At 37.3% G+C, this 27,523-nt stretch overlaps 1 protein-coding gene across 6 annotated transcripts in view; it reads right to left on the reverse strand.

Moving 5' to 3' along the window:
* Positions 1-27,523, reverse strand: part of DLG2 (discs large MAGUK scaffold protein 2) — a gene marked incomplete at both ends in the record, with an annotated part of 882,996 nt that overhangs the window by 275,479 nt on the left and 579,994 nt on the right. For all 6 annotated transcript variants that reach the window (XM_080346627.1, XM_080346631.1, XM_080346630.1 and 3 more), the window contains 3 exons: positions 8,205-8,346; positions 11,091-11,235; positions 22,395-22,531. In XM_080346627.1, coding sequence (XP_080202753.1) covers positions 8,205-8,346; positions 11,091-11,235; positions 22,395-22,531 — 424 coding nt within the window. The remainder of the gene's footprint in view (positions 1-8,204; positions 8,347-11,090; positions 11,236-22,394; positions 22,532-27,523) is intronic.

Consider the following 27,523-nt stretch of genomic DNA (forward strand, 5'->3'; position numbering starts at 1 on the left):
CTCTGCATTATGAGAAATGGGGAGTTACGTCCTCCAAACGTTACACAGATGAACTGTCACGACAAACTGCCTAGTGGGATCATGTGTGTGTCATGCAACACCTAGAAACCTTGGGTTCTTCTCCCTGTTTCTAGAGAGAAACGATTGTAGACTGATCCTGCCAGCATCTTATCAGCAACTTTTCCTACCTGCTCTCTGTCTCTGTTCCTTGCCTGATTCTTCTTGCACAACTATTGATTATCCCAAACCTCATGTCTCACTGTCTGACGGAGTTGCTGGTTCAGCAGCCCTGGAATTCATTGCTGCTCTTCTCCAGGGTATTTTTCTCCACTGCTTCTTCATGCCTCTTCACCCATTTCTCACATTCTTCACTGTCCTAAATTCCTCCTCCAAATCCAAGTTTTCTTACCCAATAAATACCAGTGTTCCCTTCTTGTGATTTCCGTTCTCACAAAACCAGTGACAAGTTCTCCCTCTTTTTCACACCAATCTCACCATAATTCCTTGCGAAATACACTCCCCCAGTTTCTCCAGTCTATTCAACGTTCAAATCTAACAGGAGCAGGCATTCAGAGCACAGAAGAGAATCGCTCATGATTATGTTTCTATTTCAGAAAGAACCGGAAGAAATAAGTAGAGAGAAAATCTTTGTGCTCAATCATGCTGGCTTTTTAAAATAATGTAGTCAGTATTACAAAATTGTGGGATGCTTTGATACACCGTAGTGTGAGTATGGAATCCCAAAGTGTTCTACTGCAAAAAAATATTAAACACAGTTTGGAGGATAAATGAATTGCAGTTTTTCCACACACTTATATATGTTGGCATTTAGAAAGATTTTCACAAATGCAGTAGAAATACTTCATCAGCTTTCATATTTCAACACTCTGAAGCTATGTATAGAATATTGCACCATTTAAAATACAATATCACCACAATTTTAAACATAGAATAAAACATGAACTAAGCCATGTAGTTCTTTCTCCATCCTTTAAATGGCCAAGCTGCTATGGCTAAAAATAAATGCAATTTTATTTAATGATAATAGTGGTTAAATGAATTTATTTTTAAAATAATAGATATAATTTACACTAAAATTCAAAGCAAAACAAATATGCAACCTTTTCTATTGTTGGGTGAACAAATCCAGCCCCAGGCAAAAACTGAGCATGGAAATATAACTTGAACAATTAGTCTGCCAAAGTTACAAGTGATTTAATAAGAAGAATAAATAAAAGGCATTATCAGCCACCCTATATAACTATATATACTTTATTGTCTTTAACACATAATTGACATGCTGAATTTGGATTAGGCCTGGTGATATGATTGTTGAGACCTCATAATTACCTGTTATATTCGTATAACTGTATCAGTGTACTTCTTTTACTCCTCACTCATATAGTAACATCTGATCAAAAACATGGTATAAAATTTGCTATCTGAAAGTTCTACCTACAGTACTTGATCTTCTCCATCTGGGAAACACGAGTTTCACTTCTGTTCCCCACAAAAAACTAACAGGAAATGCAGCGAACTCTTTTCAGCAAACAGACACTTTTAAAACATGCAGAGTATTTTGCCAATGGACAAAGGAACAGTTTTCATGACTCATTACATTTCACAAAACCTTTGTCAGAAAACAGTTTTTGATAGTTCTATAACACATAAACCATAACATTAGTTGTAATGTTTTAATACTGAAAAGTCAAATCTGTGTATCAATATCAATTTAAAGGTGTTTCCATAAAATATCCTCAATTCAGCTAGCAAGTTTATGTAAGTAGACAAGAAACAGTTGAGGAATGCTACTTTCAATACAAGGAAAAAATCCTCTGAGAATTCAACTTAATGGTTCTTTTTTCTGTCTTCCAATCCCCATCACCTCCTCCTCAACCAGAAAATGTTATTTTTCAAAGATGCATGTATAAAAAAATCAAACATGCTTTCACGGCAAAACAGATAACTCAGACAACTTTTTCATCTATGAATCTTTAATATCTAGCCAGAGTTAAATGTGAAAGTGAATTTTTTATCAGCTAAAGAACAGAAGTTTGATGTAAACATTTTCTGAAGTTAAAAAAGAATTAAAAACTCAAGATGGTAGTTCTTTATTTTTATTGATCTTTTGTCTGTGTTGTTCATTAAAGACAGAAGGAATGAACAACTAAAGGCTATGGGATTTTTAGACTGTAATTTCAATGTTACTGGAAATATGGAGGCAGATATTTCACAACGCTTCTAAGCAACCTGCTCCAGCACTACTCTGCCCACTCAGTCTCTTTTTTTTCTTCTCAAATTGAAATCAGAACATCCTTAGCCAATGTCTGCACCCATTGATCCTTCTCTACTGAGTTTGCTTTCATCAACTTTGCTACTGAGTACTTAGAAGGTGCTCTCAGATTGCTCCTTAATCTCTTCTTCACAACATTAGACAAGCTCCTGTTCCCTCAACATCCCTTCAATCTCCATGTGATTTAGGACTCTGAGAATCTGTTGTACTACCTCCTGTTTTTTTCACATCCCTTTTGAAGTCAATGAACAGAAACTGGTCAAAGTCTTCCAGAAAATAACTCATCTTTTTCTGCTGGCCATGCTTCCCCTAATATAGCCCAGTATGCTGATTACCTGACTGGCAATGAGAGGGCACTCCTGGGTTCATGTTCAGCCTGGCATCCGCTGTGATGTCCAGGTCATTTTCAATGAAGCTGCAATTCAGATGTTTGATTCACGGCCCGTACAAAAGTTCCAGCTGAGGTGCACACTTCTTCTTACTAAACTTTGTGAGGTTTCTTCTGGCCCAGTCCTCATGTATATCTAGATCCCTCTGAAACACAACTCTGCCATTTGTCATGTTAACCACTCCCCTCAATTTGTTATCCTCTGCGAATTTGCTGAGGGTGCACTCTGTGTCATGATCTAGGTCATTGATGAAGTTATTCACTGGCGCCCAAGGTATCCTGAGTTATTCTGCTCGTCATTGACCACCTGACAGATGTCAAGTGATGATCATTACCCTTTGAGTCTACTGGTTCAGTCAGTTCCCAACCCAGACGCTTATTTTAGTCTACTCTTCCTCACCTTTTAAACAAGATTCTTGTTGGAGACTGTCAAAAGCCTTATCAAAGTCTGTCACTGCATGCAAATGTGCATAGCTATGATGGGAGAAGGTGACAGCATATAATCCAAAAGGTTTCCAAACCTTTATAAATCACATCTTCTTTCCAGCTAGTGATTAGTTGTACGTGTTTATCCAACACTTCCTTGTGTTAGGATGAGAGGCTGGAGGAGGTTTGAAGGGTGCTCCCCGTGTTACAGCTTCTCTTGCCCACAGAAGAGGTGTGAGAAATACCTTTGAAGCCACTCCCCAGGGCAACTCATGGAGAGGAGGATTCACAACGTTCCCCACAGCAAACCCCAGATGCGCATCTGTGGGAGTTCTGGTGTGGGTCAGGTATTTCTTTGGAGTCAGCTGTGTTTTCACCCACCAAAGAGGCATTCCTGCTCGAGGTACCACCTGTGCTGTGGCACTGGTCGGTACAAGGCAGTCACTGCTCTCCCCTCAACCACGCAGCAAGTCATTTCATCAGGAAAGACAACCAGGCTGGACAAGAACATGATTTGCTTTTGATAAATCTATGCTGACTGTTCCATTTACCTTCTGGTCCCGTAAATGCCCGGCAAAGATGATGTTGAGTAAGTCAGCTTTTCTTATATTGTCTGTCATTACATTGTCTTCCCCATTCATCATTTTTTTTCCCTTAATCAAATTTTACCTTCATTTTTGAAACTAGCACACCTGCAGAATCACTTTTTGTTATCCTTTATGGCCCTTGTAAGTCTTAGCTCAAATCAATCAACTTTCTGATTTTGTCATTGAGCAGTCAAGCAATGCTTGTCTGCATCTTGCACTTTAAGCCATCAGAAAGTTCTTTGCTTAGTCAAGAAGAACTTCTGCTGAATCCCCCTCCTCCCTGGTCAACAGGGGGGTTCATTTCTGAGTTCTCAATAAGTTTTATTTAGAAATCATCCATCTTTCATGGGCCCTCTGTTTCTGTGGCAGCATCCCAAGAGATTTTGCTTAGCAATTCTCCAAACAGGCTGAAGTCTGCTCTTCTGAAATCTACAGTCATAACTTGCTGACTGACTTTTCGGACTCCCTTTGAATCATGAACCGAACCGGCTTGTGGTCACTCTGATCCCAGCTGTTATTTAGTACCATGTTTGCCACTAGTTCTTCCCTTTTCGTAAGCAGCAGGTCAAGCAGAGAATGATTCTTGTTTCTCCCTTCTAGCAGCATCAGGAAATTGCCACCAATGCAATCAAGGAATCTCCTGCATTGCCTGCACAACACTTTAATCTTACTAGAAACTGAAACAAATAAGGACTTACTTGCAGAATGATGATGATTGTATTGACACTTATTTGCTGTGTAGCTTTTATCCACTTCTACACCCACATTCTACTAACCTGAAGCTGTGTTATTTGAATTTTAGAAGGTGCCAATCTTTATAAAAAAATACAATAAAGCAAAGCTTTCATCACAAGTGAATTCAAAATGAATCCAACAAAACAAAAAGTAAATTATGCCCACTACTAACAGAATTTTGGACCAATGACACACAGAATTTACAAAAGCTCACTAATTTAAAGACAACAACCAGCTTCATTAAAACTTGTGACTAAAGGCAATTTACTTTTCTGTCCTTTGTGCATAGATGAAGTTATTTTTCCCCAAAGTTTTATTAAGTAAAAGTTGTATTGGTTTTTATTCAGAAGGAGAATTAATATCAGACTAAAATATATGTGTGTGTGTGTGTGTGTATTTATTTATTTATTTTCCCCAATAAAGAACAATTTAGAACTGGAGCAAAAAAAACCCCAAAACAAAACAGAAAAGGCAAGAGAAAGTGGATAAAGTTGACTGTTCAACCATTTAAACTTTACCAACAGATTCATTACAGCAAGTAAATTAAAAGAAAGCTTGTGTCAGTGTCACTCAAATCACATGTACAAAGAACTACAAAACTGCAAAATCCTCTTACTGTGAAGTTACTGTTGCAAATATTTCTTGCTGGCACAAATGAAAATCTGCTAGAAGTGCTGTCATATTATGACTTCAAGGGTAATAAATTTCCTGTGTGACCACCACATAAATTAGCCCGGAAAACCTATTATAGCAAGAACCAGTAGTTTTAATGGATACCACTGGAGAAGTTGGCCATCATCTTAATTATAAAAAATATATATCAGGAAATTTAATTATAAATGTTGTAATTGAGGGATCTATGGGGTTCACTAGAATTATCAATATGCTAATCAGCTTCCCAAAAGTCTTTCTAAACTGATCAGCAACAAAGACTTTCTAAATATCTTCTTATTTTAAAAGCAGACTCATCAGCAAATCCCATGGCATTGCACGGATGGTACAATCACTATTCTCATCTTAGAGCTGTGAGAATCGAGTCTGGCATTTTCAATAGTCCCATTTCAACCAACAGGCAATAATTAGCTACCTGGACATTTAAAGGAAAATTGGTGCAGCATTATTCAAGAGTTAAATGGTTTGGTTTTGAAGGTCAGAGTTTCTTAGTCATTGTGGTCAGAGCAGAAACTTCAGCTCTTGTTTGGGTGTCTCTCAGACAGTGCTGAATGATATATATCCAGTGAGGAAATGCAATGGCAAGAAGTGGCATTTTTCTTACAACTACATTTATTTTACCTTTGTGCTTTTGTACCCTGGATACCAGTGTAGCATATAAAATTATTATCACTAATATAATATAAAGTCCATAATAGCCTCCTCCTTTTCAATAGGTCAAGGTAAAGTCTTGTTTAGAACCACGAGATTTTAATTTGGTTTGCTCTGTTGCATCCAGAGTCTGCTCCTATTACTTGAGACCTTTACTTCTGCCTGTGCCACACACATTCCACACAAGGTCACGTTTGTGGAGTTGGTCTCTCCTGTCAATAGTGCTAATGTCACAGAAAACTTTAGGATTCAGCCCTTCGTTAGACAGCCCACTAATGCTGGAATCCTGACAGGAAGAACACAAGAGTATTTCATAGCATATTCACAGCTCCTCTGGGGATTTATTTTCTCCTGAAATAGCACAAAATGAAGGTTGGTATGCATAACTCAGTCAAGAACTGGACTGTGTCAGTATTTGGTTTTATTGTCAGGAGTGAAACCAACAAAATTAACTTGTTTTAAAAGAAACTAAGTGTATAAGGATAGGAATACATATTTCTTCCTAAAAATATCAAAAAAAGACATACTAATTAATTTCAATATATATCCCGCATGGTTTTTGAGCAGGTATGGTTTCTACTGGATACGTACCAAGCCAATAGGCTGGGACTGTTACTGCCTTCTCTTCTGTGACTATATATATATATATATATATAAGTAATTAGAAAGTTTAAATCACCTACATGGAACACAAAGAAACACAGGACTGCCTAAGGATACTTCTTCATTACTTTACAGATCTTCTAGCAGTTTAAATGGCCTGTTAATTTTCAGGGCAGCTTTTCTCCTTTTTTTTTTTAGGATTAATTCCTTCACTTTCTGTGACTTCTTAGTCTCCTTAGTTATTATCTACTTTTAAGGTTGCATTTTTTTTCTGTTTTTAAACTTTATCAGCTCTTTCTCAGGAATAATGATGCTGACGTCTCATTACAAAAGGAGACATATCAGCAATACAAGCTGATCCACAAACCCCACATCATAGTAACCTAGATATTATATTGGCATTTTTCCTATGTATAGGCATTTTAGAAATTGTGAGCACAGTACTGGCCCAGGTAAAGTCTTGATGAACAATTTAATGAAATCAATGTTTTAACTATTAATTAAAATGTGTAACTTCTTGGAATCCTTTGGAGAATATGTATCCTATTTGAACATCTTATAAGTTCAAGGGAAGAAGTCAGCTCTGCATCCTCAATCAAAATAAAGGAGAAATTCTTTTAGCCAAGACAGGGAACTAAGGTGTGGTTTCCATTAATTTATGTCCTGATTAAATGCTGTATCATGATTTAGTTACTCTGAATCTGTCTGATCCAACAAGTTAAGCAGCTTGAGATCGTAATCATATGCAACGAGAAAAATGAAATGCAAATGAGCAAGTTATGAAGCTGATGAATACATAAGTGGATGAGATTCTTTTCAATAGGTCAGGTTAGATAATCAGAACAGATCCCTCCTAGCTTTAAACACAATTAATTTATGAATACTAAAGAGCAGAAAAAGAGAGAATTTATCATTTTCTGTGGTACTAGATGTTATAATGACAGCTCATTTTACGAACTTAACAACTATCATCTTCTAAGTGAATGGCAGCACCTTCAAACAAAAAGATAAATACACACTGTCTCATCAGTGACATTCAGTGTGGTTCTAACACAAGGCATAAAAGAACCCTCTCAGCATTTTCCTCTGTGTCTTTTCTACCTGGAAAGCAACAACATAGATACAATTCTGCTACCATACTTCCACATAGTAGTCACAATTCTTTTGGGATTATTAAAAAGAAAGAAACAAACAAAAGGATTAGAAGTAACTTCCAGGGTAATTTTGCTGATAATCACACCAAAGAACCCATTTTATAAAGGCATCAAGTGCCATTGCATGAACAGTTTTCTTCTAACCTCTGTACTCTCATAGAAACCTCTTTCATGATTACTTTAATGGTTAAGAAACTTTACCCAGTTTCCCTCCTATGTTTTCAGCCAGTTTGTACTTTTTTTTTAAAATTTTTCCCATAGTGTTTTTTTCCCATGACATTTATCTCTCAATGTGTGTACACAGAGAAATTACAGCCTATTTCAGCCTTGCTTTCACTAAACTAAACAAGATGGACCTTTCAGAGAGTTCTGTCACAGACAGGTACAAATGCACACGCAGTCCCTCCACCCATCCATGCAGTGAGGCAGATGAGTCATTGATCCTGAGAGCTCCTCACTATGTTAAGAGGCAGAACATTTTGTGTAGTGCCAGCCGGGTTGCACCCAAACAACACAGACCTCACGTCAGCATTCATGTGATGTTTCTCTTAGTTGTCTTCATACCTGTAACACTTTCCACTCATCTTCCCTTGAATAAAAGTGAAAAGAACTATAGGCCATATTCAATTTGAAGAGCTTTACCTACATCCTTTGCAATTGTCATGAAAATTAACAAATAAAGAGAAGTGTCTGACCTGGTGTAGTCGTCCTCCACAAGCATGTGCTTTGGAATGGGTGAGTATCTTCCCGGTGAGATAGGGGCCAGGGATGCCTTGTACTCTAAAGTGCCATTGTTTCCAGAAGAGAGTATATGATTTTCCATCGGTGGAGAATAAGCTGATGGTAAGAATAAGCATTTCTAGTTAGACACTTTCATATTTTATTAGATGTCACAAGAGCACTGATTTTTAGTTGACTACCAAGAATGTCCTCATTGCTGTAAATAACATCAAAACAGACAGTCCTTGCCTGAGAGACCTTAAAATCTAACAAGGAAGAATGAACAGCTGGAGTTTTCCGGAAAGGTTCATACTACTACTACTACTACTACTACTACTACTACTGCTGCTGCTACCACTACTACTACAATTAATGTTGGCTCATTTGCAGGGATTGTTTCTTTACAGGGGATCTGAATAAGAAATAATAGTTTAGGGGACAGGAAACCTGTTTTTTCAATTAGTATTGACTCGAAGAAAGAAATGTGTATAGAAGAGAATGAGAATAAAAACACACTCCTCTTTTTGGCTCCAACATAAAGCAACAGGAGTAACATAGTAAGAACTCGATGCAGGATAAAAGCAGGAAGTTTAGGAGTGGCAAGAATTATGTAAGGTGAAGATTTAAAGCTGTGATCTATTAAAGGTGCCAAAATTCCCAAATAATTGAAATTTCAGTACCAGCATAGATGGTATTTAGATCACAGTAACTCTGTATATTTTAAATAGAAAGTGGATACAAACTTCTTACATATTAATGATTAGTAATGAATATTGCAGTACTATGCTGTCTGATTCTGTATTGGGTCTGTGGGTTTTGTTCTTTGCTTGCTTTTTGCTTTTCTGAAGTTACTGGGGATATTTATGACTGGGGAGATTTTATAATACTTGTACTCAAATCTCTAGTTAATGTCATTAGAAAATGAAATGATAGACAGGAAAAAAAATGATAGATGCTTCTGCAATGAGCTGTGATTAATTTTCTCATAAGAAGAAAACTAGTTTCAGTCTTTCTTTCAGATGTGGAGACACAGAATGTTCCAAAGCAAAATATCTCTACAGGGAAATGCCGTTAGTCGTTCTGAAATACTCTGAAGGTGTAGGTATAATGAAAGGTTCCCTGAGGATAAATGAATCCGTATGCACCAACAGCCTGGGATGAGCTTCTGCAAATCTTTTCAGCCCTTATTGTCCCTCTGGAATAACTTCTGTCTTCTCATATGTTGCTGATCTATAACCTGACATAATAAAACACACTGTTTTAGAACTCTCAAATTATTATGTTGGGAAGTATTATGAAGCAGGAGATTGGATAGGGACATTTAGCATTTTTACTTCTTGGGCTTTGCTAAGATTCAGACCAGACTGCTACTGAACAACATGATTGCCATCTGTTGTAACATTTGCTGAGTAAATAGGTATCCTCGGCGAGGCTGAGTATACCACCTGATGTGCATGTTACAAAATCTTCCCTTTTATTTTTATGGAGCAATTTGAATAAGAAGGATTATAGATATTTATCTTTTTCCCTCACCTTCATCGATCCACAGTAGCAACACTATGCAAAAGTGCAGAAAAATTCAAGTCTCCGGCATTTACTGGGAAAATCTGCCTTTCCCAGCCCTTGATTGGCCTTACATGCCCTTAGGATTATTGGCAGGAGATCAAGATGAGTATGGCTCAGTTGTTGGAGCTCTTGTCAAAAATTAAACCTGCACCTAGATTCATCAATAGGTCATCAATACATAACTACATGTAACTTAGCAGGACAGCACCTAAACCCAAGCTGAAACAAAGACTTAAGCCATTAAGAGATGACGGTGGGAGATAAAGGCTAGATTTGGAGCCTAGGACACTCAGACAAGGAGTCGAAAGAGGAGTAAATCCTGAAAACATGCGTATATAGGACAGATGGGAGAGGCAGAAGATCCTAATTGCTGTCATCTCCTTAAGGGTGCAAAACGCACATCAGCTAGGAGGTTGTCAAGTTCAGAAGAAGGTATATGTGCATGATAAGGACTCCACAGTCACCCACTCTTGCACTTGATCATCTCAGGGAGTCCTGGTGATGCACCTGAATGCTCGTCTTTGTACATGAATGCTGGACATGAGCCTAGATGATTTTGAGTGTGTAGATATGACAGCCTGATTGAAATCAGTTTGTTTTAAAATCAAATATCTACGCCTCCTATGAGATCCTGCACTGAGCTTTACTACATTGTTTCAACAGATTTTCCTACAACAGAGTATACGTTGAATGCAAGGACAAATATGGCCTTGGTCCTCAGTGAAAAAATAGTGGCTAAATATATATAAAATTAATGGACAGATAGTATAAAGCAAAGTGGAACAATCATTTAGGAACTGGATATATACAGAAAACAGGTACATTTGTGTAAGTAAAGCAGTGATTTTTACATTCCAGGTAAATATTTTATTCAAATATCACATATATTTCTCTCAAGCTTTTCACTAAGTTTCTACAAGATGGTTTGCTGCTTGTTCCATTTTTTTTTCTGTGGAGAGAGGACTCCAGTCTGCAAATCTAAGCATATTTCAAAATATATTAGCAGTTATCACAAGAGTTACAGCCCAGTCTGATCACCTGGACAAGGGCTAATTGGAATCAGCAGAGCAGTACATGAGCTACATTCTTACCTTTGTTGAGAAAATACTTTAGCAGAGTTATATTATTTACAATACTTCATGAGTATAGAATGCTTAAGTGGCAGTAAACATTTCATTTTTGCAGCCTTCCAAGCTGTTTCTTAAAATTTAATGTGCTACTTTAGACAAGCTAGGAAAAAACAGTCATCTGACAAACTGATAGCTCCTGCAAAATGAGTTGCAAAAATCACTTACAATGAGTAATATCTGGTGGGCCATAAGGATCAGTCATGTAAATGGTGGTGGGCTTTCCAACTTTCAGATACACGACATCTGATGTGTTCTTCAGTATTGCTACTGCCTCTTCATGGGTAACTTCTTCTAAACTGTAATTATTTACCTTAAGGGAGAAATCAGACAGGTGAGTTGGGATGCAGAAATAGACACAGAAAATGACACAGCCTTGCAGTTATCACAAAGAGCACTGAGGATTACAGATGCAGTATTGCAGCAAGGTAGAAAATATGGTTTTCCTAGTACCTGCACATTCAAAGACTGACATAGCAATATTGATAATCACAGAATCATAATGGGTTGAGGTGTAAATTGGTCATTTCAGTAGAAAAGTCCCTTGTGATATTCTGCTACCAGTAGCATCATTAACGTAAATCTATATTAAATAATGATTTACTAGCTTAACACCACATCATTTACGGAAACTACCTACATTATTTGACCCATCAATATGAACTGTCCAAATTCACGTCTAGCATGCATGGCTGGGACCTCAGAAATGATTAACGCCTCCCAATCTTTCCATCTCTGATATGCCATTTACCATTGAAATAATAAGAGGTAGAGAGTGGTGTACAGAATAAGGGGATGCCTATGAGGTACAGGAAATGAAAAAGGGCAGTTCTGGATGGGGAAAAGGGAGTTTCATTGTGAAAGTTTTGGTTTTCTGGTAGCACAGGAAAGAGATATTGAAAAAGTAAAAGTACTAGTTCTGTGCTTTATCAGAAAAGAAAACCACTAAACAAGAGCAAGGATATAAGGACGGGACTAGAGATTATATAGGGAAGGAAATGGTGGCAATAAACCTTGCCTATTTATGCTTTACTCACAGAAAGAGAAAGTCAAAAGAAAAGTTTCAGTAGTTTATTGTAGAAACGTATAAAATTTATTCAAGTAAAAATCCCCAATATCCATAAAATGTCAATAATAGATTTTCCTCCTATTAACAGAATAGTGAAGGGACCCAGCCCCCAAAAGCATACATCCTGAACAGAAAAATTATAGGATGGAAGATAGAGGTAGATGCAGATTTCAGATATGTGGTGTAAGTCGATAGAAATGTTAGAATCGTAGAATATCTTGAGTTGGGATTCAAAAGGATCATTGAGTCCAGCTCTGCTCCTCATATATTTACCTAAAATTAACAATATGACTGTTGTCCAGACACACCTTGAACCATGTCAGGCTTGATACTGTGACCACTTCCCTGGGGAGCCTGTTCCAGTGACCAGAATTTCAAGGTGAGTGTTGTATATGAAACTTTTTTTTTAATGTAACGTGCCATCCTCCAACTTCTACAGTTATTGCAAGGATTCATTGTAAAGCTTATGCAAAATGGAAGAAAAAGTAGCTCCTCAAGTATAGTATAAAATAGTACAGCTGTAATTCACAGAAAAAAATACACACTTTCTAGGTAATTTAGTATCAGTATATTATCAGACACCTGGTTATGACAGTAAGCTACTGCCCAAAGGTTTGGTAACTGGGAAGAAATCCAGCTATTATGAATCACCGGAGGACTCTTCATATCCAGACCACTTTATCAGCACCAAGAGAGAATGATTGCTATGGGGCAGTATTGCTAAATGGAAGGATTCTATTTAAACTTTGTTCCTTGTACAATTCTCAGACTTGGTTCTAAGGTTAATTGAAAGATGCAATGACAGGCATGTTGTGACAATTTGACATGAAGAGAAATGATACAACCTAACACTCAGAAGAGAGTTGATGACACTCAATGCTGTATTTTGACAGGTCTTCTATTTAAATAAAAATCTGATCCCTATCTTCCATAAATTTATCTGTTTTTCTTTGTTACAAACAGTACTAACATATAAATGCACTTTTAATGAAGAAATGTCTTTTAAATTACTAGGCTGATAGGAAGAAGTGACTGAAATTATGCCTTTCTTGTTTACATGTTTCAAAACTGTCAAATACTGAAGATTCACACTTTTGGAAATATTACAGCACAGTTACCCTTTACCTTTTCTCCTTCCCATGCTGTCTGTACAATGTACCTATCTTGTTATGTTTCATCCTAACCACAAGCTTTTTGAAGTAAAGAAACTCTCACATAACAACTTCCCACTATACTGCTGCTGTAAATAAATGTTCTTAGCCAAAAAAGACACAAAATGAAATATCATTGTACTGTCTGGATTTTGACTTTCGATCATTTTAGGAGTGTGTAAAACAATCAATACACAAAATTATTGGTTCTAGTATTTTTTCAAAGTCTTTTTTCCTGGAAACCTAACTGATAAAAATTGTGGTTAGGACTGTTGTACTTCTATTACAACACACTTGGATGTCACAGTTGTGCAGTTAGAGGATAAACAGCCATTTTAGAAACGGAAAATATAGTATAATACATATAAAATTTATATTTGACATTACAGATTTTACTTCTTATCTCTCCACAATAACTTTACAGGACAGGTATTTTACCAGCGCTCTGTACAAGTTGTCCAAATCTTAAAGTTAAGAATTAAAGACCAAGTGATTCTAAACTAAGAATTAATGTCTGAGCAGTTGTGCATTATGTTTATCTTTAGACACTTTGAGATCCTGGAGATCATTGCAAAGTTTATGTAAAATGACTATTTTCTTCATCTCTGAAAGATGAAATATGTAGAGCTGGAGCTTGGTAGAACTCGAATACATGAGTTACAAAGTTACAAAGGAGAACTTCAGAGAAAAGACACTGGAATAAAATTTGAGGAGAAGAAAGAAACCTTTAAAGTAAACAAAGTTCTTCTAGAAAAAGTATTCCAGCAACATACACCAAAATTGCTATTCAATCTCATTCCAAATATACATAAAATTAGAGGTTTCTCATCTCTAGATGAGATGAGAAAGAAACTTTCCTGGAAAGACAGTTTGCTGCTTTTTAATTTTGTCGTGGACTGCTCAGTTCTCAATAAACAAAGAAATAAAGACAGACTTAACGTACATCAAGAGCAAATAAATAAATATAAACCCACATTGGTTCATTCATTAAGACTAAGATCCTCAGTGGTGCTGGAAAGTAAAATGTGGGAAAGCAAGATGTGCGGTTCCAGCCATCTGGATGATAAAGGAAGATCAATACTAACATGACCATTTGGACGGTCAAAGACATAATACTAACATAATAACATATAAAGGGCCTTGGACAGATTACTTTGAGGTACGTTTCTCATAATTGTAAAAAGATATAGCCCAGACTCGTGAGAATGGTATCTCGGGCTGGATAACCACCCCCAAGTGCATGGGATGAGTGAATGTCCTTGGGCCTGGTCTGTGAATGAGTGGAAAAAAGAGTGAGACAAACATCACATGAGTTTAGTGTGTTTTTAATAACAATTAGTGGGAAAGCACCTTTTTGTAAACATCTTAGTCCAGGCCTCTACCTGTAAATCTTATAAATTGTCAATGGTGAATAAAGAAGGCAGCCTAGGCCTAGGTCAGCTCTAGGCTTGGCCAGGTCCTGCGCTCCTTTCTGAACAAGATCTCTGCCTCTGCGTGAATTTCTGTCTGTGTCCTGGTGTGCATCGTCTCTAATCACCGCACAGTGGTGCCATGGGGTGCCTTTTAAATAGGAGCTCTTTGAGAATGATATAAAACCCGCTTTCTTAGTCATTACCAACATCAATTTAGAATTACTGTATGCAAAATACACTATGCATTTCTCAGTTTCCTTCAGAAGGAAGTCCTTGCTTTGGACCTGCAATTTCCATTAATACTGCTATGTGCATATATGAATATATTTTCTTCTTTTTTTGATCATAAAACAATGATTACAAATGAAGACATCTGTATATATTCTGTTATACAAAAATGAAAACCCGAATACACTGAATAATTGTATTATTCATCTCTATAGATATTATTGCAAGATGTCTGTAGTCTGTAATTATTTTCACAAGGAAATCTCTGGATATTGTTCTTCAAAACATCATGCCAGAGATGGTGATTATTAGGAAATATGATGTTACAGTTGGTTTTTATGGTAAGATTTATGGTGAGAGAGAAATCTCTCAGAATCTCCAAGAGAGACTGTTCAATGAGTTTTTTCTTGTTACCATAAAAGATGCCTAATTTAAAGAAATTTGAATACTAAATCTGGTATTTTCAGTAGTTATGGCACAGTCAACACATGGTACCAAAGGAGATAAAGAATGAGAGATGCACACAAAATAATAAATCCAAGTGTAAACAGCACACAAACCTCTGAGATGCTGAAACTTTTGTGGAGAAGGGCTGACACCAGAGCTGAGTGGGTAGAACAGGTACTGCATGCAAACTTTCTGGCTCTAAGAAGCTGACTTAAGGAGCATTGAATTAAGGGGGAAATAACCCCTAAAGCACATGCTAAAAAATAGATTCATCTGAGTGGTCAGTTTAGTTAGAAGAGTTAGGTGTTTGAGTCACAAAATGCTGTGACAGGTGTCGAAGGAGAGGAGTCAGAAGGAAAACAGGCATGGAGCAAGTGCGGATTTTCTAGTGGGAAAAGCTCCACATACAGAAAATTCAGAAATACAAACAGCACCTGAAGTAATAAAGAAAAAGTTACAAAAGCTGTTTCTTTAAATAGAAAGTATGTGATACAATAACATACTGATCTTACGGGAAAAGAATAAGATGAAGAAATAATATAGCAATAGAGAAAATATTAAAGATACAAGTCCAATCAAAGAAGCAATTTGAGTGAGGGGGAAATTAAGTAAGAAATGCTGCCAAAGAGATATAAAAACACTGGGGTGATTTTTTTCCTAAGTAGCATAATCAAAGCAATGAAGTATAAACCTAAGCAAGAATTATCTTTTTTGGATTTTTTCCTAGATTCATACTGGAAAACAAAAACACTGGCAAGTTGCTAGAGTGAAAAGCTTAAAATTCCCCAAATGACTGTATATGTGCTCTAAAGAATAACTTCATTCACAACAGCACAAGCTGATAACAGAATAAGAGCTCTGGAGGAAGAAGTCTGTTTTATTTAATCTTCTTTTTCTTTTTAGGAAAAAAAAAAAAGATAATTCATTTTTTTCCTTTATTGATTTAGGGTAAGAGAGATTTGATTCAGTCAATGAAAAACTGTTGACCTTTCCCTTGCCAGTGGTCATGTTTGCTTTTGCGCAATATTCTACTTTTCATTCAGAAAGCGGATTTTTCTGAGTGAATCCCCAGTGAACATTTGCCGGTAAACACCTGTGAGTTGCCAGCGGTAAATCTGGAACACTGCTGGCATTCTTTACAACTCACTATGATTTAAAAAGCTGTGAAAAGTGAAAGGTTTTTCTGAGTTGAAGACCAGTAATTTGTCCTAAGGATCTAAAACTGTTTGCATTAACTAACAATTTATAATCCTGAGGATTCCTGAATTAGTTGTACAAGTGCTGGACTCCGAGTTGAAAGAAAGCGGCTATCTTTGGATGACACAGTCTGTTAATCTTTCTGAAATTAGTTTGCTTAGACTATGAATAGTTATGGATTAAGTGTCCTAAACCAGAACAGCTCTTTACAGGGAAATGCAAGAGTTTGTGCTTTACGAACTGAAACTCAGTCATGGGCTTAAGGCTTTGAGCAGGGCAAGTGGCACTGTACTATATTGGATCATCATTTTCCAATCATAGTTTACATGATTTTGTTAAGAAAAAAGATGTCTTTAGGATTAATAAAGTGGCATGAGAAAGATACAACTGTGAGGGAACAACCAGGTGACATTATCATCAGGAATAAATTGGGAAGCTTATTGCTAGGGTATCACCTAAAGACCAATCCTAGGAAATCTATGTTTGAATGCTAGATGAAGCCTCACAAGGCCAGAGTCAAATATGGTGTAAATCTGGCTCAGAACCCAACACTGTATCAGAAAAGATGCAGCCACCAAACCCTCTGTGATAGTTCAGTACTAGTTCAGTCTGCCTCAGTACTCTATATTCTAGTGTTTCCTTTGTGCTACTCATCCAGTACAACCTACAGATCAGGTACTACCTGTTCACACTGTTTTCTTCCTTTACGTCTAACTGGGTAACACCTGTACTCCATCAACTGGTGTAGCAGCGTAATGTTGCATCTGTGGATGCAGCTGCCTGAGTGAAGATCGTGTGCACTTGGACCAATTCACAGCAACAGGGGGTCTGGATGAGATGACAACCATGCTATACATATTTTGCTCCTGGACCATGTTTTCTGTTGCAGTTTCATTAAAAAAAAAAAATATATATATATATAAGATCATCCCACAAGTCAGCCAAAATAACTTTAAAAGAAGACTTCTGATCAGAACCAAATACTAACCTAGATACATCTTATATGCTTTAATTACTTTAACACAAACAGGATCCTACATCCATGTACAATCTGGAAGAAATAGGTACTGGTAGGGGATCCAGTAAGGAACAACTGTGGAATCACAAACCCACTGCAGCCCTATGAAATCACCTAACAATAACATGATTTTTTTCAGCACAGAATTGGGTAGGAAGCAAACCTATATTTCTGAAAAGGAAGGTTACTTCTGTTTCTTACTTCTGTTTTCAGCAGGAAAACAGAGTCAAATTAAATCTGTTGGTATGTGAGTAACGTCGCTTTTCCTACAAGTATAAATACCTCAAGAAAAATCTGATTTCTCTGACTAGATGGGGCAAGAAGCAATAGGCTAATGGATATGGTCCAAACATGCAAAGATATTTTGGCACAGAAGACAAATTTTTTAAAAGTTAATGCTTATAAGATATAAATATTAGCTCAAATTTTCTTTCAAAGCCAAATGTTTTAAAAGTTTTTCCTGAAAAGTACCTTGCTTCTAGCTATGAGTGTTGTTTATAGTAAAACCACACAGCTTTGTACTGATTTCTCCTTTATCCATTCTGTAGATAAATTCTTCCAAAGTGATATGATCAAATCAGATAAAATAAAGTAATTATTATCTAGAGGTAATAACTCTTACAGCATTTTTCAGTTCTTCCTGATCATCCTTATCCAAGAACTGGAAGAAATGAGGAACACACTCTCCTCCAGTTTGCAGATGACACATCACTGTGGGGTCAAGTCCCTACGTACAAGGTCTGCCATCCTGGATAGGTTGGAGGAAGGGGCCAACAGAAGCATTAGGATATTCAACAGGGAGAAACAATAAGTTGTGCTCCTGGCACAGAGTAAACCCCTTCAACAGCACAGGCTGGGCACTCGCAGCCTGGCAGCAGATCTGCGGAAAAACTCTTGGGCCTCCCAGTGGAAAACAAACTCGGTATGAGCCAGTTGTGTGTCCTGGAAGCAAAGAGACCAACAGCATCCCGGGCTTTACAAGTACAAGCAGAAAAGGAGATTCAGGGAAAGATTGCTTCCCAACCGCAGTTAGATACTGTGGTCAATTTGGTCCCCTATCATAGCAAAGATAACAAAGTGGAGCAAGTGGTAGACAGACTCTTTGGAGGGATCCAGACCAGCTGGATTGTTGGGCTCAGGCCAGTTGTATGAGGTTCAACAAGGCCAAGTGCTGGGTCCTGCACTTGGGTCACAACAACCCCAGGCAGTGCTACAGGCTCAGGGAAGAGTGGCTGGAAAGTGCCTGGAGGAGAAGAACCTGGGCGTGTTGAGCAACAGTGGCTGAACATGAGCCAGCAGTCCCTGTGCTGGGCACTGGTGAGGCCAAACCTCGAATCCTGGACTCAGTTTTGGTCCCCTCACTACAGAAAAGACCTTGAGGTGCTAGAGTGACTTCAGAGAAGGGAACGGAGCTGGTGAGGGGTCTGGAGCACAAGTGTGATGGGGAGCGCTTGAGGGATCTGAGGATGATCACCCTGGAGAACAGGAGGCTGAGGGGAGACCTTATCACTGTCTGCAACTACCTGAAAGAAGGTTGTAGCATGGAGGGTGTTGGTCTCTTCTCTCAAGTAACAAGTGACAGGACAAGAGAAAATGGCCTCAGGTTGCACCAGGGGAGGTTCAGATTGGATATTAGGAAAATTTCTTCCTGGAAAGGGTTGTCAGGCATCGGAACAGGCTGCCCAGGGAAGTGGTGGAGTCACCATCCCTGGACACGTTTAAAAGAAGTGCAGATGAGGCTCTAAGGGACATGGTTTAGTCCTAGATTTAAGTTATGGTTGGATTCAGTGATCTTGAGGATCTCTTCCAACTAAAATAATTCTAGAATTCTGCGTTTCAGGGGACTGCTGGTGGGATGGCTGGGTTTGGAGCACTTGTCCAGTGAGGAGAAGCTGGAAGAACTGGGCTTGTTCAGATTAGAGAGGGGATGCCTCTGGCGACAACCAACAGCAGCCCCCCAGTGCTAACAGAAAGGTCATCAAGACAGAGCTAAGCTTTTCAGAGTGGCGCGTGGTAATGGAATGAGAGACAAAAGGCATATGTTGAAATATGAGAAGGTTAAACAAGTTATAATGAAAAGTATTTTCCCCATGCAGACACTTGAGCAGTGGAACATGTTTCCCAGAGACGCTGTGCAAGCCCCATCCTTGGAGGTTTTTGAGATTTAATTGGAAAGATTCCTGAGCAACCACGTTAGACCCTAGAGATGACCCTGAATATAATGTTAGCCTATGATGGTTGGTATGTGACTTCCCTTTACTCCCTTCCAAAACAAAGAAAAGCAGCCTAGCTGAGACACCCACTGTAGTTGTATTCTCACTGTGGGCATTTTCACACCAGTAGTAGACATTACCAGCAGAATACAGTAAATTACTATTTTCCTTCCTGTAAGTCTTCCTTGAGTCATTTCACTAATGGGGACCTCAGGAGTTTCTTACAAGGGAGCATTTTCTTGTGGAAGAGCTCAGGATAATAAGCCCTATGTACAGGCTTGGTGCCACAGAACATGCCCTTGGTATAGATTTCACAATAGTCATAATGCTTGTTATTTACAAAACATATCTTCTGAACACTTAACACACTATTAGCAATCTGCATTTAATAAAGGTAGCGTCACCAAACTGCAAAATGTTCAGATAGAATATAATTGCATTATATTTCAATATTAGTTTTAATTTTACAGCATCTCTTTTATTACATTTTACATTTTAATGCATTTGATCTGGTTGCTCTTTGGGGTCTGAAAGCATTTCAAACGTATCAGAGCACAGATACACTGGTAAATTTTATAGAGAAATGGTGGAAAAAATAAAGATCAGGAGAGGACACACTACTGAGAAGAAAAAATGAAAGAAAAAGAAGGAAATGTTCAAATATATAATCAATAAGGAATTAGTGAAGCAGAAATAGGGCTGTATAGATGACAAGTGTTGATACACTGCCAAAAGAAAGTAATAAATTCTTTCACTCACTTTTCAGAAAGGAACATGAAGTAAATGCCAGGAGCTGACAGATACTTCACAAAATAGAAGAGGAAAAAATACTGAAGGCACACAAGTTATAAAGAAATCAGAGACTCTTGCTGGAGAGAACCAGAAAATGTGGCTGTATCTGCATGCATTTCAGAAATAGATTTTTATATTTGAAACTCATCTCCACATTAATGATTAAGGTCTACAAAGAGCAAGCTGACTAGGATTTTCTTATGCAACCTTGAAAAGCTTGATCTAGAAGTACATGACTAGCAGAGAGTGATATTATGATATTTGTTTTTTTTTCCTCATTACACATGCAGTGATAAAAGGAGATGATGTTAAATCAAGAACTGTTCCAGACTGAAAGGAAAGCAGTCTAAAGATGTGACATTAAACATAGTGAGAATGACCTCTGCGTATTTTCAGAGGCCAGATTCAGGAGTTTAGATTTGTCACAATGAAGAAACTCTTATTAATATATCTGACTGCAGTGAGTCACAGGTTCAAGACTGAGAAGAGACGCTTAATATGCAAATCCTATAAACATCTGGAGAGAATGAATTTATACATAATGGTGTATAAAATAATTATTGGTGCATACAGGAGTGGGGTTTTATCTATCTATCTATCTATCTATCTATCTATCTATTTATTTATTGTATATAATTACCTTAAGTGATTTGGAAGAGTAAGGTAACAAAACTTTACAGAGGCAAAAGCTGTGAGGAATTCTCGTCATAAAAAATACAACAGCTGAACACAAGCAGATTTACTACAAGATGCAAAATAAAAAAAAAAAAAAAGCTGCGACTTCAGCAAATACAAAAATACATTTCTATAGAAAAATGAGCCAAATTTCATCATAAAGCAGTGACTTGAATTTTATTGTGCTGAGCTCCTGCAAAGAAGAAATGTCAAAGAAATGGTAAGTTCTAGTTTCATTTTGCTTTGAATTCGATAACACCATTTGATCCTTAAGCTGCTTTATCTATCCACTTGGGTTAATTGAAAAGAGTCAAACAGTCACCAACCCAGCAACCAAGTGACTTTCCTGTTCTGTTTAATACCCTGTATAAAATGAATAGTCATCTTCACATGACTGGAACACAGTGTCTCTAGCTAAATAAAGAAAACTTCAATTAGACACAGTTTTGCAGGCAGCAGGAAAAGGTCAGAGCAATTTTTTACTGCTTAGATATCACATCACAAAACAGAGCTACTGCAGTACATTTTTTCATGGCACTCATTCAGAAAATATTTCACTGCCTGCTGAAATCTAAGCAATTGCACTGACATGAATACAACTTGACATAGATTAGCTTCTGCTGATTCACCAGGGTCAGGATTTCCCCCTTAACAAAGAATTAAACAAGCTCTGAGAGTGGGAAAGAATTATCTATGGGGAACAATGTACTGGCACTGCAGATATCGGAAGAATTTCCTAATGTGAGATCCATCAGAAGAATAAGTACATTTCCACAAGGAAAAAGATGGAAAACATATATTTTGAGACATCTATAATATATAGTTCATATACATAATGCATTCACACCTGTACTGAAATGTAGGCATTGACAGTGGTTACACATGAGAGTTTAGTGGCATGTTTTCACATCTTTTAATTTTCTTAAATAGAATCAGTACCACCATAATTTACAGTTCATCTAAAACCCTGCTGTAAATTTTCATGGTACATTTCGACTTTTCACTAATATGCATAATATGTTTATTTTCTATGCAGTTGAAGGGTAGTCGAAGTAATAGAAACCATTGTCTTCTTTTCATAAAATGTTGGTTTTCTAGTGTAATGCTTTTTTACTGCAGTCTCAGAAATATATATAAACAATGGGAAAAATGAAGATGATGGATGTATAAAATAATTATAAATGTTTTAATAATTAAATGTATGAATTAAATTATCAGTATTAAACAATTTTCAGACAGATAAAATGTGAATTAAGTTTGCCATACTTACCATAAGAAGTCTATCTCCAACCTGCAACCTTCCATCTTTTTGAGCAGCTCCTCCATCAATAATCTTGGTGACATAAATGCTGTTGTCCCCAGGGATGTGTTGGTTTCCCACCCCTCCTGCGATACTGAAACCCAGACCTGGAGAAGATATGGAAAGCAAAACATTAGCAATACAATATATAACATTAAAGAGGAGTGCAAGAGTAGCACGCATTTAAACTACTGTACAATTACAGTATTTTTTACAGAAATAAAAATAACATAAGAGATATTTGTGGGGTCAATACTCTCACACTTTTCCTGACAGGTCAGGGACAGAAGTAAATTAAGGAAGTTCTTTCTTATGTACAATTATAGAAAGGTAGAGACAAAAAGAATTGAACCAATGAGGATTCTAAACCCATGGCTTGTCCTTGCCAGGGTCCAGTGCCACCCACATCAAGACATTTTCGCACAACTTGTCATGACTACAAATAAAACGCTGAAGCTTTGAGTTTCTTTTGCTTAATATTGGTATAAAATACTTCACTGTCTATCAGAACAAAATTAAAGTTACTCTTAATTGTCCACACAATTTGGAAAATCCTTGCAGAGCTATACAGCAGATTTCACAAGTTTCTGTAGTATCACAGTAAAGGGTCTGTGAAAATATGAACAGTGTAGATATTTGAATTGAAATCTGTTTCACATGTTTTTCTAGGACAGAAAGAATGGCTATGGATATATAAAAGAAAGCAATAGTCCTTTGTACATATATAACTTCCGCTCAGTGATCTGTGAAATTCCTAGATAAACACCCAAAGAACCAAATTTTGGAACAATGTCAATAATTCATGCCAATATGATTCTAGAAAAGGAAGGAAAAATAAATAAGTGTTGGGGGAAGGGGAAAAAAAGACAGATTTAACCTTTTCCTAATTTTCCTATCCTCTGGCACATTGCAAAAACAGACAAATCACTGCTTTCATTTATAATAACATTTTTAGCTCTCAGAGAAAAGACAGAAACTACTGTGCTTTATTTCCATAAAAATTTACTTCATACAGCTATTTTTTTATAGAACATATAGCTAATGGCAAGTTCCAGCTGAACAAATAAGCTGTTACTGACAATAACCTGCTTAGACTGTTGCTTCAACCAGGCATTTCTCTTTTAGCTGTACAGAAAAAAAATAGTTATAGCTATTTAGAGACTAATCACTAGTTTTATCTATGAAATCTATGCTGTTCAGTTGTTCTTAAAACAAACATGTTAGTAATAGCTTCAGCCTGAGGAGTAAAATACAATAGTAAAAAATTATTTGCCTGGAATTGGGCATTTTATTGCAAACTCACCAATCTGATTGCTTGTACAATGAAACTTAAAGTAGGGTATCTATTATACACACAGGCTCTTTTAGAAGCTGCATGAGTAGGGAGATTAACTTTTTTGAGTGAATTATTCTTTTTTCTTACATTATTTTCATTCGATATTTTAGCTTAAAAAAGATTTGAGATCAGATAACATAATGGACTACTTAATAGATCGTGCCAAACCAGTAAATGACAAAACCCTCTGAATTATTATTATCTCAAATTGAAATGCTACTTAATTAATTAAGATGACTATTAACAATACACATGAAGTCAATTCAGAAGCATGGGATAATTAAAATAAAACATCATTTAATTTCTGGCTAAAGCTGGTGATCACTGTTACTATTTATGTACTGTTGCCAGAACAACTACAAGGATAAAAAGATTACTATTTCTTCAGCATTGAAAAATTTGTTCATTACTCTAGGACCACTCACAAAGAAGCAAGAAGATATTCTATGAAAACATCAAGAATTGAAATTTTCCTTAAAACATTAGTTGTGGACAAGGAACAATGATTGAAGAATGTTACTCGGCGATATAATTATTAACCTTTTGACCCCCAAAACATCTGCACTCACTTCTACCGGTAAAGTGAAGATCTGAGAGTATTCCAGAATGATGATGAGAGCAAACGAGTGGGCTGGACTGCAGCTGGAGAGCTTTCTTCAGCTTCTCTGCTCACCTTGGGCATGACCTCAGGAAGATTAGGTTGGGGTGAGCTTTGATCCTCTTCTCTTCCCTTTATTGACACTGTATACTTGTAAAGGGCAAGGTCATTTCTGATCATATAGCTGTTCTGTATTTTGTGCAAAGGGGCCCCTAATGCAACCAGGTCCTGCTGCAACGTAAGTAAATAGTAGCAAAGATCATCCATTTTCTGCAGTGCTGAGTGGGTGCTGGTGTTTTTGCTGTTTGCATGGTTATATAGCAAATGGCGTGTGAAACTGCAAAATGAGAGGACTGAAACAGGCTTCCCCCATTACAGAAGTGATGTTTACAATGATGAAAGGAGCATCTTTTTCTGCTTCTCTAGTCTACAGAAAATGCAGCTGTGTTGGGACTACATTGTGTTTGTAAGCAAGGCTTGCCTTTGGGATCCACAAAAACAGCACTGGATATAAAAATAAATATAAAAATATAGAAAAAGGTGTAAAGGAGAAAAACAAGGGGCAATACTGCAGGGTGAAAAGGGAGGGTGGGTGGGAGAGACAAATGAGGGCATTTTCTTGGCTTTCCTCTCGATAATGATCTAGTTACATTGCCTAATCACACTTGCCTGCTTTAAAAGATTTCCTCTTGGGAAGAATGTGGAATGGAACAGCAGCCCATTTAATTTTACTTAAATGGCTTTTGCTAATTGCTAGGACACCAGGAAAGTATACTCCAATAAAATTTTTGTGTAGGATTCATATGGCCAAATGACATCAGACAACTATGTTAATCATTTATGCTACCTTTATAATCAATGAAAATTCATTAAGGGCTTTTAAAGTATGATTCATCTCATCTGAGAGACATCTGAAAGAGATGAGATGAATCACAGTTTTGGTTTCTGAAAGGCTAGGGGCTGGATGTCAGAAGTAGTGGGCGGGAAGATGAGTGCTACAGAAGTTCACGACTTGAGTTAGAGTCTTACCGCCATTTACATGGAAGGTTTCTCTTTTGTATTAAGACCTCAGAAAGGTTTGTGCATCCGTGGTGTGGATCCATCTTGTCACTAGCTACATCAGATTAGCTTCATATCAGATTATCACTCTATTTTGAAAGCAGAGAATCATTCAAACATTTGGGAACAATGGGAATAAGGCACTTTTTTAAAGTTGGTCCTTTTCAGTGCTCCATTGCATTAAAAAAAAAAAATAGCATATTTAACTGCAGAGCCTTTTTCTTACTGACTCCTGTGGTTAGGAAGGCTTTGCCATCAGAACACAGAAGATCAGGAGTCGCTTTATGGAACGTCCTGCATCTCACTCCCTATTTTACTCACGTGCAATCTGCTTCACAGCAGCACCTCATCTTCGACAGAAAGCCCAGTTTCCTCACAAGAGGTATTAGATAGAGGGAATCTTTAGAATGGATATAAGGAAGACATTTTGTACTATGAGGGTGGTGAGACACTGGAACAGGTTGCCAGAGAAGTTGTGGATGCTCCCTCATGGAAGTGTTCAACGTCAGGTTGGCTAAGGAAGCTGGTCTAGCAGATCCCCCTGCCCATGTCAGGGGAGCTGGACTAGATGATCTTTAAAGGTCCCTTCCAAACCAGACCATTCTATGATTCTGTGGTTCTATGAAGAAGAGAAGACTACTCCAAGAGGAAAAAGGAAAGAGAACTGTATTTAATACTGGTGTACATCCAAGTCACACTTGACTTTGTTCAAAACCACTGGAGAGATTAGGCACATATAGGACTGGGACAATATGAAAACTAGGAAAGACCAATTAAACTCTATTTCTTTCCATTGCCACTGGATAGGTATTAGTAAAATTAATCTACCTTTGGGTTCCACAGATGCAGGAGCTGGTGCTGTCAATAATAACATGTAATAGTGCAATGAGAGAAGAGACATTACTGCTATCAGAAAGAGGGAAGGAACAGGGGAAGGAGCTATTCCATCAAAACTGGAAACTGTAGGAAAACTAGTGATATTAACAATAGTCAAGGATATTTATTTATTTCCCCCTCCCCCTGGATTATCAGCAAACAAGATATTAAAATAATTTAAAAGGTAATGAAGTCATTAAAAAAAAAAGTTGCAGCCAAAACAATGAAAAAGCCTCCCAAGTCTCAATCATAGCTATTTCAGAAAAAGGTAACCAGTAACTGCATCTCTTTTGCATTATTTGCTGCATCAGATATATGTTTTAAATGCATCACTATATTAGTAAAAACTTATATCCTAATAAATATTCTGGTAAAAATGAGGCATGGAGGCACCCCTATGATTAGTCCCACAACAGGTGCCTCAGTGTCATAATAATAAAATCACAATTTAAGACACAGGGGATGAACCACACTGTTGACACTTCACTTTCCAGTAACCAAAGAGGCTCCCTCCTAAAAGATCAAGTACAGCTAGTTAATGTCAGCTTTCTAATAAGTTAAGTCAAAAAAAAAGTCTCACTCATAACCCAAAGGGTATGCTGCATTTTGCTACTATCCTACACAGAAAACCAGGTTTATTATAAGCCAGCAAACAGAATGAGGATTTTAGAGGGTAAATCCAACATAAGTTTCATAGTCCTAGCTGGGAACCTCCAAATAATGTGGCAGCCAAAGAAAGTCAAATGTAAGTCACGACCTTAAAATGTAATTAAGAAGTGTTTGATTTGCAGGTAGTTAACCAAAACAGTGTGATCTAGAGACACAAAAGGCACAATTCTTAATTGCTGGATTCCTGTCTTTACCACAGCATCCCTTACCACCATCCAAGTGACCTGTTGAACACAGAGTGAACTGGTGAAGCCACAATATGCACAGAATATGTAATAGAAATATTAGGTTAGAAACAAATGAAATATATGGAAAGGTACATGTAAGCACCAGAATTAGTAACAAAGCTTAGAGGCACTCTGTGTATTGACAATATAGAACATTCCTAGTGATAAAACTAAAAGTGATTAATTTCTGTCAAGCTTGGGCAGAATGTCTGGACCCTGTCAAGACCACAGCACAGCTGCCTGGTCAGCAGAAGACCATGCACTGTAACAGTGAGGTGTTGGCAGTAAGATTACAGCACGTGACATTTGTCATTCCCTTGCCTGTAAGCCCAAC

Source organism: Nesoenas mayeri, assembly GCF_963082525.1.
Source record: "Nesoenas mayeri genome assembly, chromosome: 1".
Classification (NCBI taxonomy): domain Eukaryota; kingdom Metazoa; phylum Chordata; class Aves; order Columbiformes; family Columbidae; genus Nesoenas; species Nesoenas mayeri.